Source organism: Malurus melanocephalus, unplaced genomic scaffold (genome assembly GCF_030028575.1).
Source record: "Malurus melanocephalus ecotype Western Australia unplaced genomic scaffold, MMel_1.1 scaffold_262, whole genome shotgun sequence".
Lineage (NCBI taxonomy): Eukaryota > Metazoa > Chordata > Aves > Passeriformes > Maluridae > Malurus > Malurus melanocephalus.
Genome location: NW_026623494.1, coordinates 222,062 through 235,412, shown reverse-complemented (window position 1 = coordinate 235,412; position 13,351 = coordinate 222,062). Strand labels below are relative to the sequence as shown.

At 36.0% G+C, this 13,351-nt stretch overlaps 1 protein-coding gene across 1 annotated transcript in view; it reads right to left on the bottom strand.

The window, feature by feature from the left end:
• Positions 1–13,351, bottom strand: part of SLC36A4 (solute carrier family 36 member 4) — an 85,144-nt gene that overhangs the window by 48,854 nt on the left and 22,939 nt on the right. Inside the window, 1 exon segment of the mRNA XM_057375888.1 lies at positions 1,239–1,408. Coding sequence (XP_057231871.1) covers positions 1,239–1,408 — 170 coding nt within the window.

Below are 13,351 nucleotides of genomic sequence, written 5' to 3'. Positions count from 1 at the left end.
GGAAGGAAGGAAGGAAGGAAGGAAGGAAGGAAGGAAGGAAGGAAGGAAGGAAGGAAGGAAGGAAGGAAGGAAGGAAGGAAGGAAGGAAGGAAGGATCCCATAAAATGAAAAAACTTTAGGACCCAAATCTCAGTTGTTACAATAGCAGTACAAAAACAAAACAAGCAAACTAGCAATTAGAAATGAATGAAAATTCTAGCAACGAAAAGACATTCATCCTTCAAGACACATTTTATTATACTTTCATGTATTAAACATTGGAATCAGTCTGGCAATTAAACAAAACCTCTTAAGAATATTAAAAATGCTCACATTGTTCACATTGACTCCAAGGAATGAAAAGGAAGAAAAGAGAGTAAAACAATAACACTTTAAAATTAAGAACATTCTTTACATGTGTTCTCTTTCTTTTCAAAGAATAAAAAAGTCAGCATTCATTTCATCAAAGTGGGGGGGTTTTCTCACATAATTTGAGATTTTACTATTTCAATTAGCTACCATAACAGACACTGAACATGYAGATGCAAGTATACAATCTGTAAGACATTATTTGATCAGAATGAAAGCATTAAAATACTTTTCAGTTTTAAACTTGTGCACTGCTGATATACCTAATTTAAGGCCCATCAGACATAAAAGTGCTAAAAAAAATGTTGCAGTTAAATTAACTGACAATACAGCAGTATTGAAATAATCTTCAGGGCACCTTCAGCATGTGCAGGTCTCATAGCATTAAAAAAAAAAAAACCCTAAATAAAAATTGTAGCATTCTCAAGACACCGGCAAACTTAGGCTTCATTTTCCTTATAGGAAGCCATTATTACACATTATCCATACACTTGCATTTGAACTACAAATCTATTCAGCTTTGATATCTTCTATTGTGGTTGATCACCTGCTAAACTCAGTRATTGCACTAAAAAAGGGCACTATATCACCAGGATACCCAAGATGAAAAGAGCTGGTTTTAGAACTGCATGATAGCTTGCTGAAAACTGCATATTCCTTCCTTCGAAAATCCTGGAACTAGATCCTGCTARAGATGGAACAATTTATAGCAAAGATCATTGACCAGTCTCCATCAGTCCTTTTAATATGCAAGAAATTGCTGACTAGAACCACAGCTATATTGTAGATACATTAAAAGTCTGAGCACCCTTATGGCACTAAGGCATGGAACAACCTTTGCAACATTTCTGCCTTCTAGATTCCTGGTTTTATATCACAGATGCACTTACCACTTATCTTGTGGCAGGTTTAGAGTTATGCTGCCTTTGACTTCRTCCCCAAAGCGCAGATACCCTAGGGTGGCCAATGAGATGTACAACGTCATAACTATTCCCATCCCAATGTTCAACGCCAGTGGGAAACGTGCAGAGTCCTTCATTCTGTTTTCCAATGGCAGCACCTGGAAACAGAAGGAGAATCAATCATATTTTATGTCCTCAGAATAAAASTACTTATCTCCCCTCTTTCAATGCCAACTTCCAAAATTTAGGTGATTGTATAATAAATAAGATTAGTCTACAATAATGTTTTACCACTTGGATGGTCACAATGCTTTAGATACCCWATGGAAATGACCAATTATAGCACCTATCTTGGTTGGAAAAGAACATCTGTGTGGAAATATAAAGCAATATTTATAGGTTAGAGAAACTGTTAAGAGAAACTTATGGTGTCCAGATGAAAATATAATATGAATAATGTGATTTTTTTTTTTGGTAACAACATTTTTCAGAATCCATGGATATTTCTCCTGTCAGGTATGACTGTACTGTCAGTCTCCATCACAGACACTTACTGACACTCAAGCTCAGCCTCAGCACTCAACCTCAGCTCTCCCAGAATGGAATCTGGAATCCATGACTCCCAGAACACAGTCCCATGCTCTCTTTCATCTCTCTGACAGAAACAGGTCCAGGTGCACTAAGCACTGCTTTTCCTAAACAGTGGTTTGAGCCTCAAGTATAGTCAAGCCACCTCACTGGGCTTGCATCACTTGAAAGTGAAGACACAGGCATTGCAAAACGTTACTGGAGATTGCCTTTTACCTGTAATCTACAGCATTCAGAAAAATACACTCGGTAAGTTCCAACTTAAGTTTTTGGACACTAAGATAAAAATTCCAGGCAAGGCARTAAAACCAAGTGACAAGCTCACACATTACCCTTCCCACTTTCAATTTCACCAGCAAAACAGATCCTTTCAAATCATTAACACACCAGCTGAAGGTACATGCATACTCCTAGACCAGCAAATTTCCCCCACCTCTTTCAGGAGAACTGTACAGTCATCTCAGATACTCAATATGGAATATAGTCCAAGATTAAGATACCTAACACTGTATGCCTACATCAAAGTGAAACATTAAAGTGAAATATCCAAACTTCTATAACCAAGTTAGGTAATGAAGATCTAGACAATACTGACAGTGGAATAAAGTTCACAGTTCACCTTATCTTTCAGCAGACATGCAGGTTRTATTTGATGAACAGTATGGTACTGTTAATTAAAGAAGCTTGTCATCCCTGGTTAGCACTTACATCATATCTAACACAGTCTTAGTGCAACAAGGTTGCCCTGTAAAAGCTATTGTTCATCATACAAAATTGCTCTTTAATTGACTGAATATTTACTATTTCAATTTAAGCAATGTGAGTTATGAAAAAGAGCAGATTTCATCCACTAATTAACTAACTTWTTGATATATCTGAATTGATGGCACATTATTTTCTATAGGGTAATTACTCCTTTCCTCCTAGCCACCCACTGACATGTACTTTCTGACTTATAGTTACACGTCAACACTGCCCATCCATCCACATGGCTCTATTTCTCCTATATTTGAAAGCCCAAAGAAGTAAYTGTACACTTGGGAACCAAGAGGTCCCTAAAAAGGTGCACATTTAGAGGCAATTTTCATTCATATTCAATTAAAATACAGTATACATCTTAACTTTTTATATATATTTCAGAGCCTCCACTGCTGATGTTTTTCTGTCAGAAAAGAAGCTGAGCTGGGACTCGAACTTGATCTTGTGGGGGAAGCAAAATTTAAACATAGAAGAGTTTCAAAAATTAAACCAATTTTTAAATGARTGTTGAGCAGCAGGAAAAACAGAAAAGGAGACGTGGTCTACAACAGACTCTGGCCAGGATATCTGCCTTTTTAATCTTTTTTCATTTTAACGAAGTTATTTTCACAGGCAAACAAGACTGACATAGAATTGTCTATCTGAAACKTAGTTCATAAATGAAATTAAAGAACTAGTGGCACATACTATGTTCAATGTGCTTGTGTCCAAAAGAAGCATTGAAATTTTCTTTTTACATTTCTAACTATACTGAAATCTTTTATCTTTAGCAATTAAACCAAATCAGTTTTGCACTCAAACCCAAGGACATGCGTTTCTCCAAGAAAACAAAAACTTTAAAAAATAATTTAAAAGCAATTTAAAACCATTATAGGACAATTCTCTTAAGCACATACACTCTAACTATCCACTAAACCAAATTTACTCATTAACTGCAATTATATCATTTCCTGTACACTTATAAGTAGATCAGAATRAAACATACCCATTTAAACTCATGTTCTCACATCATCAGCCTCTCTTTAACATTACAACTTTCATTTATGCTGAGTTTAAGGAAAYGATACATTAAAAGAAATACAGGATAATAATACTGTAAGTGAGAGACACATTAACAGATGTAGAKCTTTAAATTATATTTAAAAATGCTAATTCCTCCCTGCTTATCCTTGAGTTAGTATCAGGATTACATGTGCCTCCAGACTGAACAGATGAGAATGMTAATTCAGCCTTTCCTACATCACTCAGTCCAGGTGAGAGCGTCCCTTCCCAGCTCAGCATGAGCCTTCCCAGGTTCAGGTACCTGCCCTGAGCAGCAGCAATCATCACTGCAGGAGATGCTTCCCTTGGCAAAACTGATCCCCAAAGAATTAACATGAAGAACTTGAGCCAGGTTTTATCAAGTATCCAATATCAGCTACTCCAGACAAGCTGAAAAGTTGTGTAACACACGGGATTAACATGAAGCCAAGCAACAACCAATTACATGTATTTTACACAAAGCAGCTACTGCACAGAACTTCGCTGTAAAATTTCTTTCCAGTCCCTGCATAGTCCCTTTTGTGATGACTTCAGAAAACCTAACATTTCAGCTGAATGCAAGAGACAAGGCTCTTTTCATAATTCACTTTTAGTTTTGGTTTTATTGCTTCCTTTCTGGAACCAAGGCAAGATGAGCTAAGAGTTTCAAACATGTATTTTTTAAACTTTTTTTTAAATGGGTCTCTTCCATGSTTCTGACTTCCATGCTGTGCTTCCTTCAAGCTCTTTCTCCCTCATTTCATATTAGTCCCTGACACAGCCCTGAACACCTATGACATCAGGTATTTTAGACTAAACTTACTCTTCTCATAATTTCTCAATTTCCATAATTTTTATCCTATTCATWGAATAACTTCTGTCATTTTTATCTGTCATCTGCTTCACAGAGCTTTTCCTATTATTTTTGAGACATTTGCACACRTCACTACTACTATCTTCCCTGAAAWGTAATACTGGATTCTTTCAGTTACAATCAACCTTTGGTTTCTTAAAATTGCAAAACAAGCATAATGCATCTTGCTTTCATCCAGCAAATAAAAGCAAAAGTACCCATAATTTACTGGCAAAGAATCATAACTGAATGTTTTAAATAACCTGGCTAACCTGATATCATCCACTATGCAAAACGTTTTCCCCTTCATTTCAAGCTGCTTGAAAAGGTATAAACATCCTCAATAACACTGCCTCCTCATCCCTTGCCTTGAATATCCTGCTACATTCACAGCCTTTCTGCAACTAAGCTGCAGGAGACTCTCTAATTTTAATCAGAAACCTCTACTGTATTTTTCATATAACTGCACCAAAAAAAAACTACAAGAGAATTCAGCCTGCAGGCAATCAGATAAACTATCATTTAATTCTCATAKCCACTGAAAGCGAATCTTGTAATGGACAGCTTAAGAACAGACATGCTTAATGTTGAAATACACAAAGTCATCTTTCCCTTTCTCAGAAAATACCTCTAAAAATGCAAGAATGAAGCCATCCTTTATCCCCTGCACTTTTAAAATAAGATAGACAGCTATATAGACATTTTGACTGGCCTAAGCTAGAGACAACTCAAAAATTCTGGAAAATGAAAACCAATATATTTATCAACTTACTCAGGGAAAAAAAAATCTATAATCATGCCCTACAGCAGCAAAATAAAGCTCTGTTCAGTCAAAGCAAAAAACCAGAAGAAGCTGGTATTCAAGGTATTCAAGGTATGTAAACCTAAATTCTACTGCCTAACTTCCAAMGACAAAATATCAAATCCTCAGCAAACCAATGCAGCCCAGGCCTGGCCCATTCCTTCTTCTCTGCAGAAAGTGCCAATGAATTATCTGCTCACTGAAAGGTGGATTTGCAACCACACAGCCTGTGGAGGAACTGTCTGCAGAAAAAGTATAGTTATATCAAGTAAAATAATAATAACAGCATTATTACATTCTTATGTTTTCTTGCCTGTCCTAGTCCATCTCCTCTCGCACTGCACAGAAAAAGTCTCATGTAATATTTTGAGCAACAAGCTCCTTTTCCATCACTTTAGGATACATTTTTAAAGCTCACTCTCTTTAGTAAGCTACAGAACATTACTATTTGGAACACGTACAATAAACAATCCAATTTTCCTTAACAGGTCCCTCATGACTGCAAACAAAAGGGCAGCTCCTATTACCCAAGGAAAAATTCAAACCAAATGGTGACCGTACATCAAATTTTATAGTAAAAATTTTATATCAAATAAATAAATCCAGAAGTTCTCACTACAGAACACCCTACCCTTCTGAAATCTGCTGAGCAATTCCAATCACTCCTAAACCAATCTACTCAGATTCCAGCAAAGCACCTTTCCACTTGTTTTACCAGGAAAAAGAATTACTCACATATACAAAAAACCCAAACCCAATCTACGGCCCTATTCTGACAGCCTTGATTTAACAGTGCTTGAAGGAAATGTGCAAATCTTACTTAGCTTGCCATCCAAACCTTGCATTTTCTCCAGAGGTTCCTTTTTAATTTTTTTTTTTCTTACATTCAAGAGTTTATTTATCACTTTATTATTACATTTATTTAATCTTTAGCTTGCTCTGCAATTTAACAGAAACTCTGCAAATTTGTGTAGTATCATGTCCTACCTGACTTCATTTGTGAACAAAAGCAAAAAAATTTCTCTCCAATTCAAACTGAAAATGATAAAGCAGCATTTTTGTTCAGTCAATAATATCCTTAAATATTTATCCTGTCAAAAACACTAAAGTATTATATGCTTTGATGGCCTTTACAATAGTATGTAATTTTATCCAGCAAGAGATTTATGTTAATAGAAAATTATGTTTCTAATTTATCACAGTTCCAGCCCCCACTTATTTGGACTGCAGCCTACAGACTATACTGTCTAACATATTCTGTGTAAGTTATGCGACTCCCATAATTTCTACAAGGTAAGTGATAAAAGAAAAGATTATTTAGAAATGCAAGTTTTGCTGGAGGGTATATTTCAATCTACTGCAATAATATATAAGGATATAGTAATTATTGTGCATTTCTGGACTCYTTCTGACTCACAAGTTAAAAACTGAATTTCCCAAAGCTGCAATGGCACTTAAACATTTATGCCAGCCAATGATCAAACATCAAATTTAAGTCCCACTGAARTAAGTTATATTGATTACTAAGTTCTTACCTATCACTACCTGCTTCTTCATAGCAAGAGACAAAAAAACATACAGACTTCAATCTTACTTCCTTTAATGCAAATGGTTTAAAATAAAAGGTCTTCCCAAAAGGTCTTTTATCCGAAATGCTCTTACACCCACACATTGCTTTAGCTTCTAAAGTGACACAGAACAAAGTATACGCATATTGCAAGGTCCTGCATGGGGCTGAGCAAATTCCATGACTGCAGAGGTAAAAAAAATAAATTACAATGGTTTCCACTGAGCATTAATGAATATGACAGGGAAAAAATGGGATTAAGGAGCTACAAAATTTTATAACTCTAAATACAGAAATTTCTCCGCCCTGGGATAAGGCGCCTTGAAAATACAGCCATGTACAGTCCTGGATCAACAGTTAAAAACAACACAGAAAGTGTTTTGCATGTCACATCTTACMTTTTACATGGCCATCAGTGAAAGAAATAACCATCCAGTTCTGAAAAAACCCCACCCAATACACCCAAATAGAAGGAAGAGAAGACACTGGCAACATTTCTTATCTTCAGGGTTATATTCCAAAGCTTTGTCACATCATGAAGACTCATATTTAAATATTACTTAGATAATTCCATACACTGCAKGYGAGTACTCAGAACACAACAGAAAGRAAATTTTATCTAACCATAAAAAGTAAGTTCAAAAAGGCTGCAATTTGGAAAACATACAGAATGATTGGCCAAGGGAACAAAAAATCTAGCTCCAAAAAAGCAAAATACACTACATAAATATCCTTGCCTGAAATTACTTAACTATGCTTCTTAATCATACATAGTACGAGCATGTAGTGCGGCATCACTCTGCCTCTATTGCATGYATAATTAAGGCAAACAAGTGTTCCATCTAAGACATGGTCACATCTAAAAAGAAAATTAGCTTCTGTGCCTCACTGAAGCCATGTCTGAGACCCCAAAACCTACTTGCCATAAGCTGACAAGGCAGAGCACCACAGCTTGGCACACTGTCATTATTGCCCTTAGCCCCCTTCTCCWAAGTCACCAATCACATAATGATTAGGAAAAGTTTCAGGCAAGTAAGCAGTAAACTTAAATGCCTTTGTTCAGTGATTATGTAAATAAATACATGAGTATCTTAAGTTTTCTAAAAAAAAAGAAACAATTGGATGTTACAAGCATGTGTGTGGGATGCTGCCTGAAAGGAAGTTATCCTTGGGAGCCTTCTCTTTGTGTTATTAAGAATTGCCATTAAAATAGGAAGTAATAAAAGTACAGTATGTACAAACAAGTGGTTCTCCAGTGTAAAAGCAAATTTCCCCATTCTCAGGAAGTGTAGGTTACTGTCAAGGAATATTTAGTTTGATAAAGAGTTGATAAGTTATCACCTTATATATCTTATCACTTCATCAACTTTCATCTGAATTGGGCAGATGTATGTACATCTTTTTATCTGCTGTATTTAACAACATTCTCTGTTTCTACACATTTGCTCGTAATCTTTTCCTGATTTTACATAATAGGTACAACACCCTTCTTGCTGAGACATCTAAAGTCCACTTTTACCATGTACATTTAGGAGTAGGTCATCTCCACAGTCATCAAATCCAGTCACCTACACTTGCTWGACCAAATACAAAAACATCTTCAGAGAACTCCCACCTTTCACATTTTGAGGACACAAGCCTTTGGATCATCTCAAAAGAACACCAGTGTAATTGATACATACACTCTGATCCCAGCAGCTGATGCCCCAAGTAGACTTAGATGATGTCATGTTACCTGTTAAATGTCTGCTTCTGACAAATCCTGTCTGGTCTTAAGGACAAGGGAAGCATGCCACCAGATTTCTTCTTTTTTTTTTTTTAAAGGATAATACTAATCTGTCAAAAGAGTTTTTGACAATGAGAGGCTTTTATCTCAAAGCCACAGGCCTAACAAGCTCATCTGCATTACTTTCAAAATCCAAATAATGACATTTTAAAATTATAATCCACTTAGTTTTCTCTTTTTTTAATCTTCTGGAATTGGTTAGCTGCTGCCTAATGTGATTCCAGAGAGTGTCTTCTGGTAYACAAATACCACCCTATCTTCAGCTGCAAAGCTGTGATATCCAAGTTCAAAAGCAGTTTGAATAGACATCTTCAAGTAATAGGTCAAAATATAAGAAGTCTTATTTTCCAAACCTRAAATTAATGTTGGAAAGTAGTGTTTTTCTCTTCACTAAGCTAATCTGTCTGCAGCACTCAACAGGAGGGAAAAACAAATTGTCTTCAGTAGTAAAAAAYATAGTTAACTTAGCATATTTATATGTAATGGAGAAGGAAAATTATATTTCTTGTTTAAATGTTATGATTCTATTTCATCCTTCTTCCCCCTGAAGCTTATTACAAAATATCTCTTCCACATTTGGATTTGTTTTTTATATCTTGAACAGGAAAGCCAACCAGACTTTTGACGCAAAATATTCATTAAGTGTAAAACTGCTATTACATAAGCACAATATTATGCAAAGCTATTACCTGCACATGGTAATGCTACAGTCAGAGCCAAGCCTGAAGGCTCTGGTTTACACCCTTCTAAAAACTGCATTCAAGACTCTTAACTTCATTTTGGGCACACTAAGTCTGAAGTTACTTTTAATTCCGTACCAAAATCTCACATTCATTACAAAATCAGGCCTATTCACCTTTGGAATATGAAAGAGGCACTCAAACATTGTTCTTAAAAAACAACATWRCATGCTCTGTGAAAGACATCTTCATTCTATTCCATCATCTGCAGCTCCTGTATTCAAGAAGTAGCATTGGTACTTTTCTGTTCTGTGGCCTGAATGCCAGMCCTGTCATTTGCCAGGCAGCATCATCTGGCACAGGGAGCCCACAGCCAGGAAGAACTAAAGAATGAGGGAAAAGAAGCAGCTGCACAATCCCCCAGCGCCAGCAGAGCCCTATATCCAAAAAGATGCCATTAGGGCTGAATATACATTTTCTCCACCTTCAAATCAACATTCTGCCTCCTGAACCRAAATCTTCACTTGAAAGCTTAAACAAAACCAAGTATCTTAAATGGTCTGTTGCATCCACTTAAGTACAGCATTTCTGTCACCATTACTAWTCTACAAACTGACCTGATGCCACTAGTCAGTATGATTTTCGCAAGGTCACCCCGATGATCTTAAAATCTTAACTTACAAGTGCCAAAATCCCAAAGCAACCCTCAATACTGTGAATTATAAGCACCAGATTGACAGTACTGAGCTCTCAGCTGCTGTCTGCTAACGTGGGGTAACTGGGTGCCCCTGGTGACACCTTCTCCTGTTCCCATACAGTAATGATCCCCATCCAGCTGCCGAGAGTCACCATYTGCAGCAGCAATCTCAGACCAGTGTGCAGTCACCCAGTTTTTACAGAAAACTCTAAAAGGCAGCAACTAAATGAACAGCAYAGCAAACCACTGCAGCACTTCTTAATCCTGTTACAAGTATCACTTAGAGTGTAGCATGAATTAACACTAATCAGCTCCTCAACAGCACTAACCTTATTCTTGCTGCAGTAGTTGTAGTAATAAATGAACAACTTGCCTGGACTTTAGCAAAATGACAAAATTGTTCACACCTGCCATCAAATAAGAGTCTAGACGGATCTTACAGGCAGAAACAAACAGCTCAATTCATCACATTAATATCRTCAATTCATCATATTAATTGTTTTTATCTAATGAAAAACACCTCAAAATAGTTTCATAACACTGGCTGATGAAATGTTTAACTAGCTCTTAATATTATCCAAGTGCTAGGCAAGGCCTTTGTTTCTTTGAGATTCTACATTTCAATTATAAATAGTCTACCTTTCCTCCTTTGTGTTATTACAGACTCAAGGACGTAAAATTGAGGTTCTTAAAATCTGTTTATCTAGGAATTGACTATAGCCAAAGCAAAGGAAGCAATTTAGAATATTGCTTCCATATTGCTGATTTCCTTATTACACTATGACAGCTAATCAGTCCTAAGCTAATGACCGATTTTAACCAAAACCCATGTTCACACACTGCTCATCTACAAGACAAACATGGTCTCTCAAGATCAAGAAGAAAATTCTAGCAGGAATCTGCTGAATCATTGCTGCTCTCTGAAACACAATCCTTTTAGTGAACAGGTCCTGTTTTATTGGTGTCACTAATTTTTATTACTTATTAATGAACTATACTCATTTTAAGAGATGACAAGTGCTAAACAAATATATATATATATATATATATATATATATATATAAAGCTTTTTGAAACAACAGGATGACAAAAAAAATCTGTGCTAGAGTATTTCCCATTATTTGGTTCAGATAAACCACACAAACATGTTTCCATCCTGAACATATGCACTGCCACTTGCCTTCYGGCAACATTGCCCCCTTTTCTGTTAATGAAACCTATGTATCWTTGAAAATAAATCCTCCTCACTTCTATGGCTAATGTGCAATACTTCATACCCTGCCTCAATGGATCATTTACTCTTCTACTTGAATTGTTGATCATTAAGTATTTTTAGCAGGAAAGACTATTTTAAACATAACAATAGTGGTAAAAACCCCACACCGAGGGCAGTTTACTTCTCTTGTCATCTTCTGCTTAAGATGAYTGTACCAACACAAAACCTCAGAATTTCACTGTCCCTTTTCATAACATCCAGTAATTYGGCAGTTCTCAGGATGAGAATTGGCATAACACACATTGAAAATCAAGAAAAAGAAAAAATGAGACCTCATAACTGTTTCAGGCCAACTTATTGCATAAAATTAAGCAATCAAAACCAACCTTTCTGCAAATTAAAACCTTAAAGCATCTGTTTATATCGTCATGTTCAGACAGCTTCGCAGTAATAGGTGTTATATGCAAGACATTCCAGAACAGAATCTAAAATCAAGTCTCTAACAACAAGAGCAAGATTACATAAAACTATTTTAAGTGCCTGTAGTCAGACAGAGTAGAAAAAGGAGCCAATCTAATTAAACTGAGCTTTTTTTTTCCTTACCAGAACAACTCAATCACATGGATACAAGAATGACAGTAAGTAAGATGGGGTAACAAGTCATCACACACCAGCTACACAACAGGTTTATGATGGTAACTTCCTGAACTGTACTAATTAGCTATCAATTAAATCATTCACCAAGAATTATATGAAATACTAATTATGTAAAGAGGAAATATCTTGTCTTGCTTTGCTTCACATATTTTTTTATATAATGCTTCAACAACTTTGCTTAGTTCTGATTATTCAAGCCCATGAAATAATTTTTTTCTTCAAACCTTCTCTGTAGTGTGTGCAAGTACAGCATAAGCATGCATAGCAAACATTCTGCRTGTCCAAAATATCCCTGAGAGGCAGAGACATCTTAATATCATTTCCATATAAGGAATGGACATTAAGCTATAGATTTTCTCTTTATTTTCAATTAGTAAAGGTGGCCATGTTATATTAATGGTCTTCTGTAATGTAAACACACACAGTGTATGGAACCATAATGAGCATAAACATTTAATTAGTTAATAAACACTAGTAACAAAGTAAAAATCTAACCRTGCTTTTCATTTGCTTTGAAGAGGAAGCAAATTGCAACCAAGTAAAAAAATAGAGACAGCCAATGCAGAAATACATGCAATACCTATATAATGCTACTAGCTAATAATACAAAGCAGTATTTTAATGTTTTAAAGGTACAAACAGAACCCTACATCATTATGCTCTTGAATAAAAGAGAGAAAAAAAAWTGGTGTTCTTAAAGATGTCATTAGTAACAAGTCAAACAAGCAAATGCTCTGGGCAGTTCTTTAAAAGGTTTACATCGGAATTCAATGCTTCTGCTACTGATGTAAATTTAAGAGCTGTCTAATTTGGGATCTAATGTGCCAGAAAATAATTACTATAAACCAATTCCCTACCTACAATTCAATAAACTACTGCCACCAAATGATAAAGCCTTCACCACCTTCCCCAGTCTTACAGGAATCTCACTTGGGATTCCCCAGCCACAAATACCTGCGTGCTATGCAGTACAGGAGCAAACCCGACACAACTGGGACATATATCAGATCTACTGTGCATGACACACACAGCAGGTGCAGTCTGCCCCAGACAGACTACATAATCTAAAAGTAACAAGCTTAGTGTAGTCCAGTCTCATTCTCTGAGTCTGAGGAGGTTTTCTTGCCCAAGACTGGCAGGCATTAAATAATCTCAGACAAACAGCTGATTTTCTATAATGAAACTTCCAGATGACAAAAGGAAAGATRTCCACATACACTCAGATATATGGTAGCTAAACCTCTGCATCAATCAGTTCATATGCGAGAAACAGTGGAAAACTGTTTGAAAACACATTTTTGTAACATAAATTAAAAGGTCTTCCTATTCAGCTCTTCTGCCACTGATAACACAGCAGCAAGGTAAAATAATCTGGTTTAAGTCAGAGCTGACAAATCCAAAAAAGAAAACAGACTTGAAAATCTTCTGTATTATGTCAGTGACAGACAATCATTTCAGGTTAATTGCATGCTATTT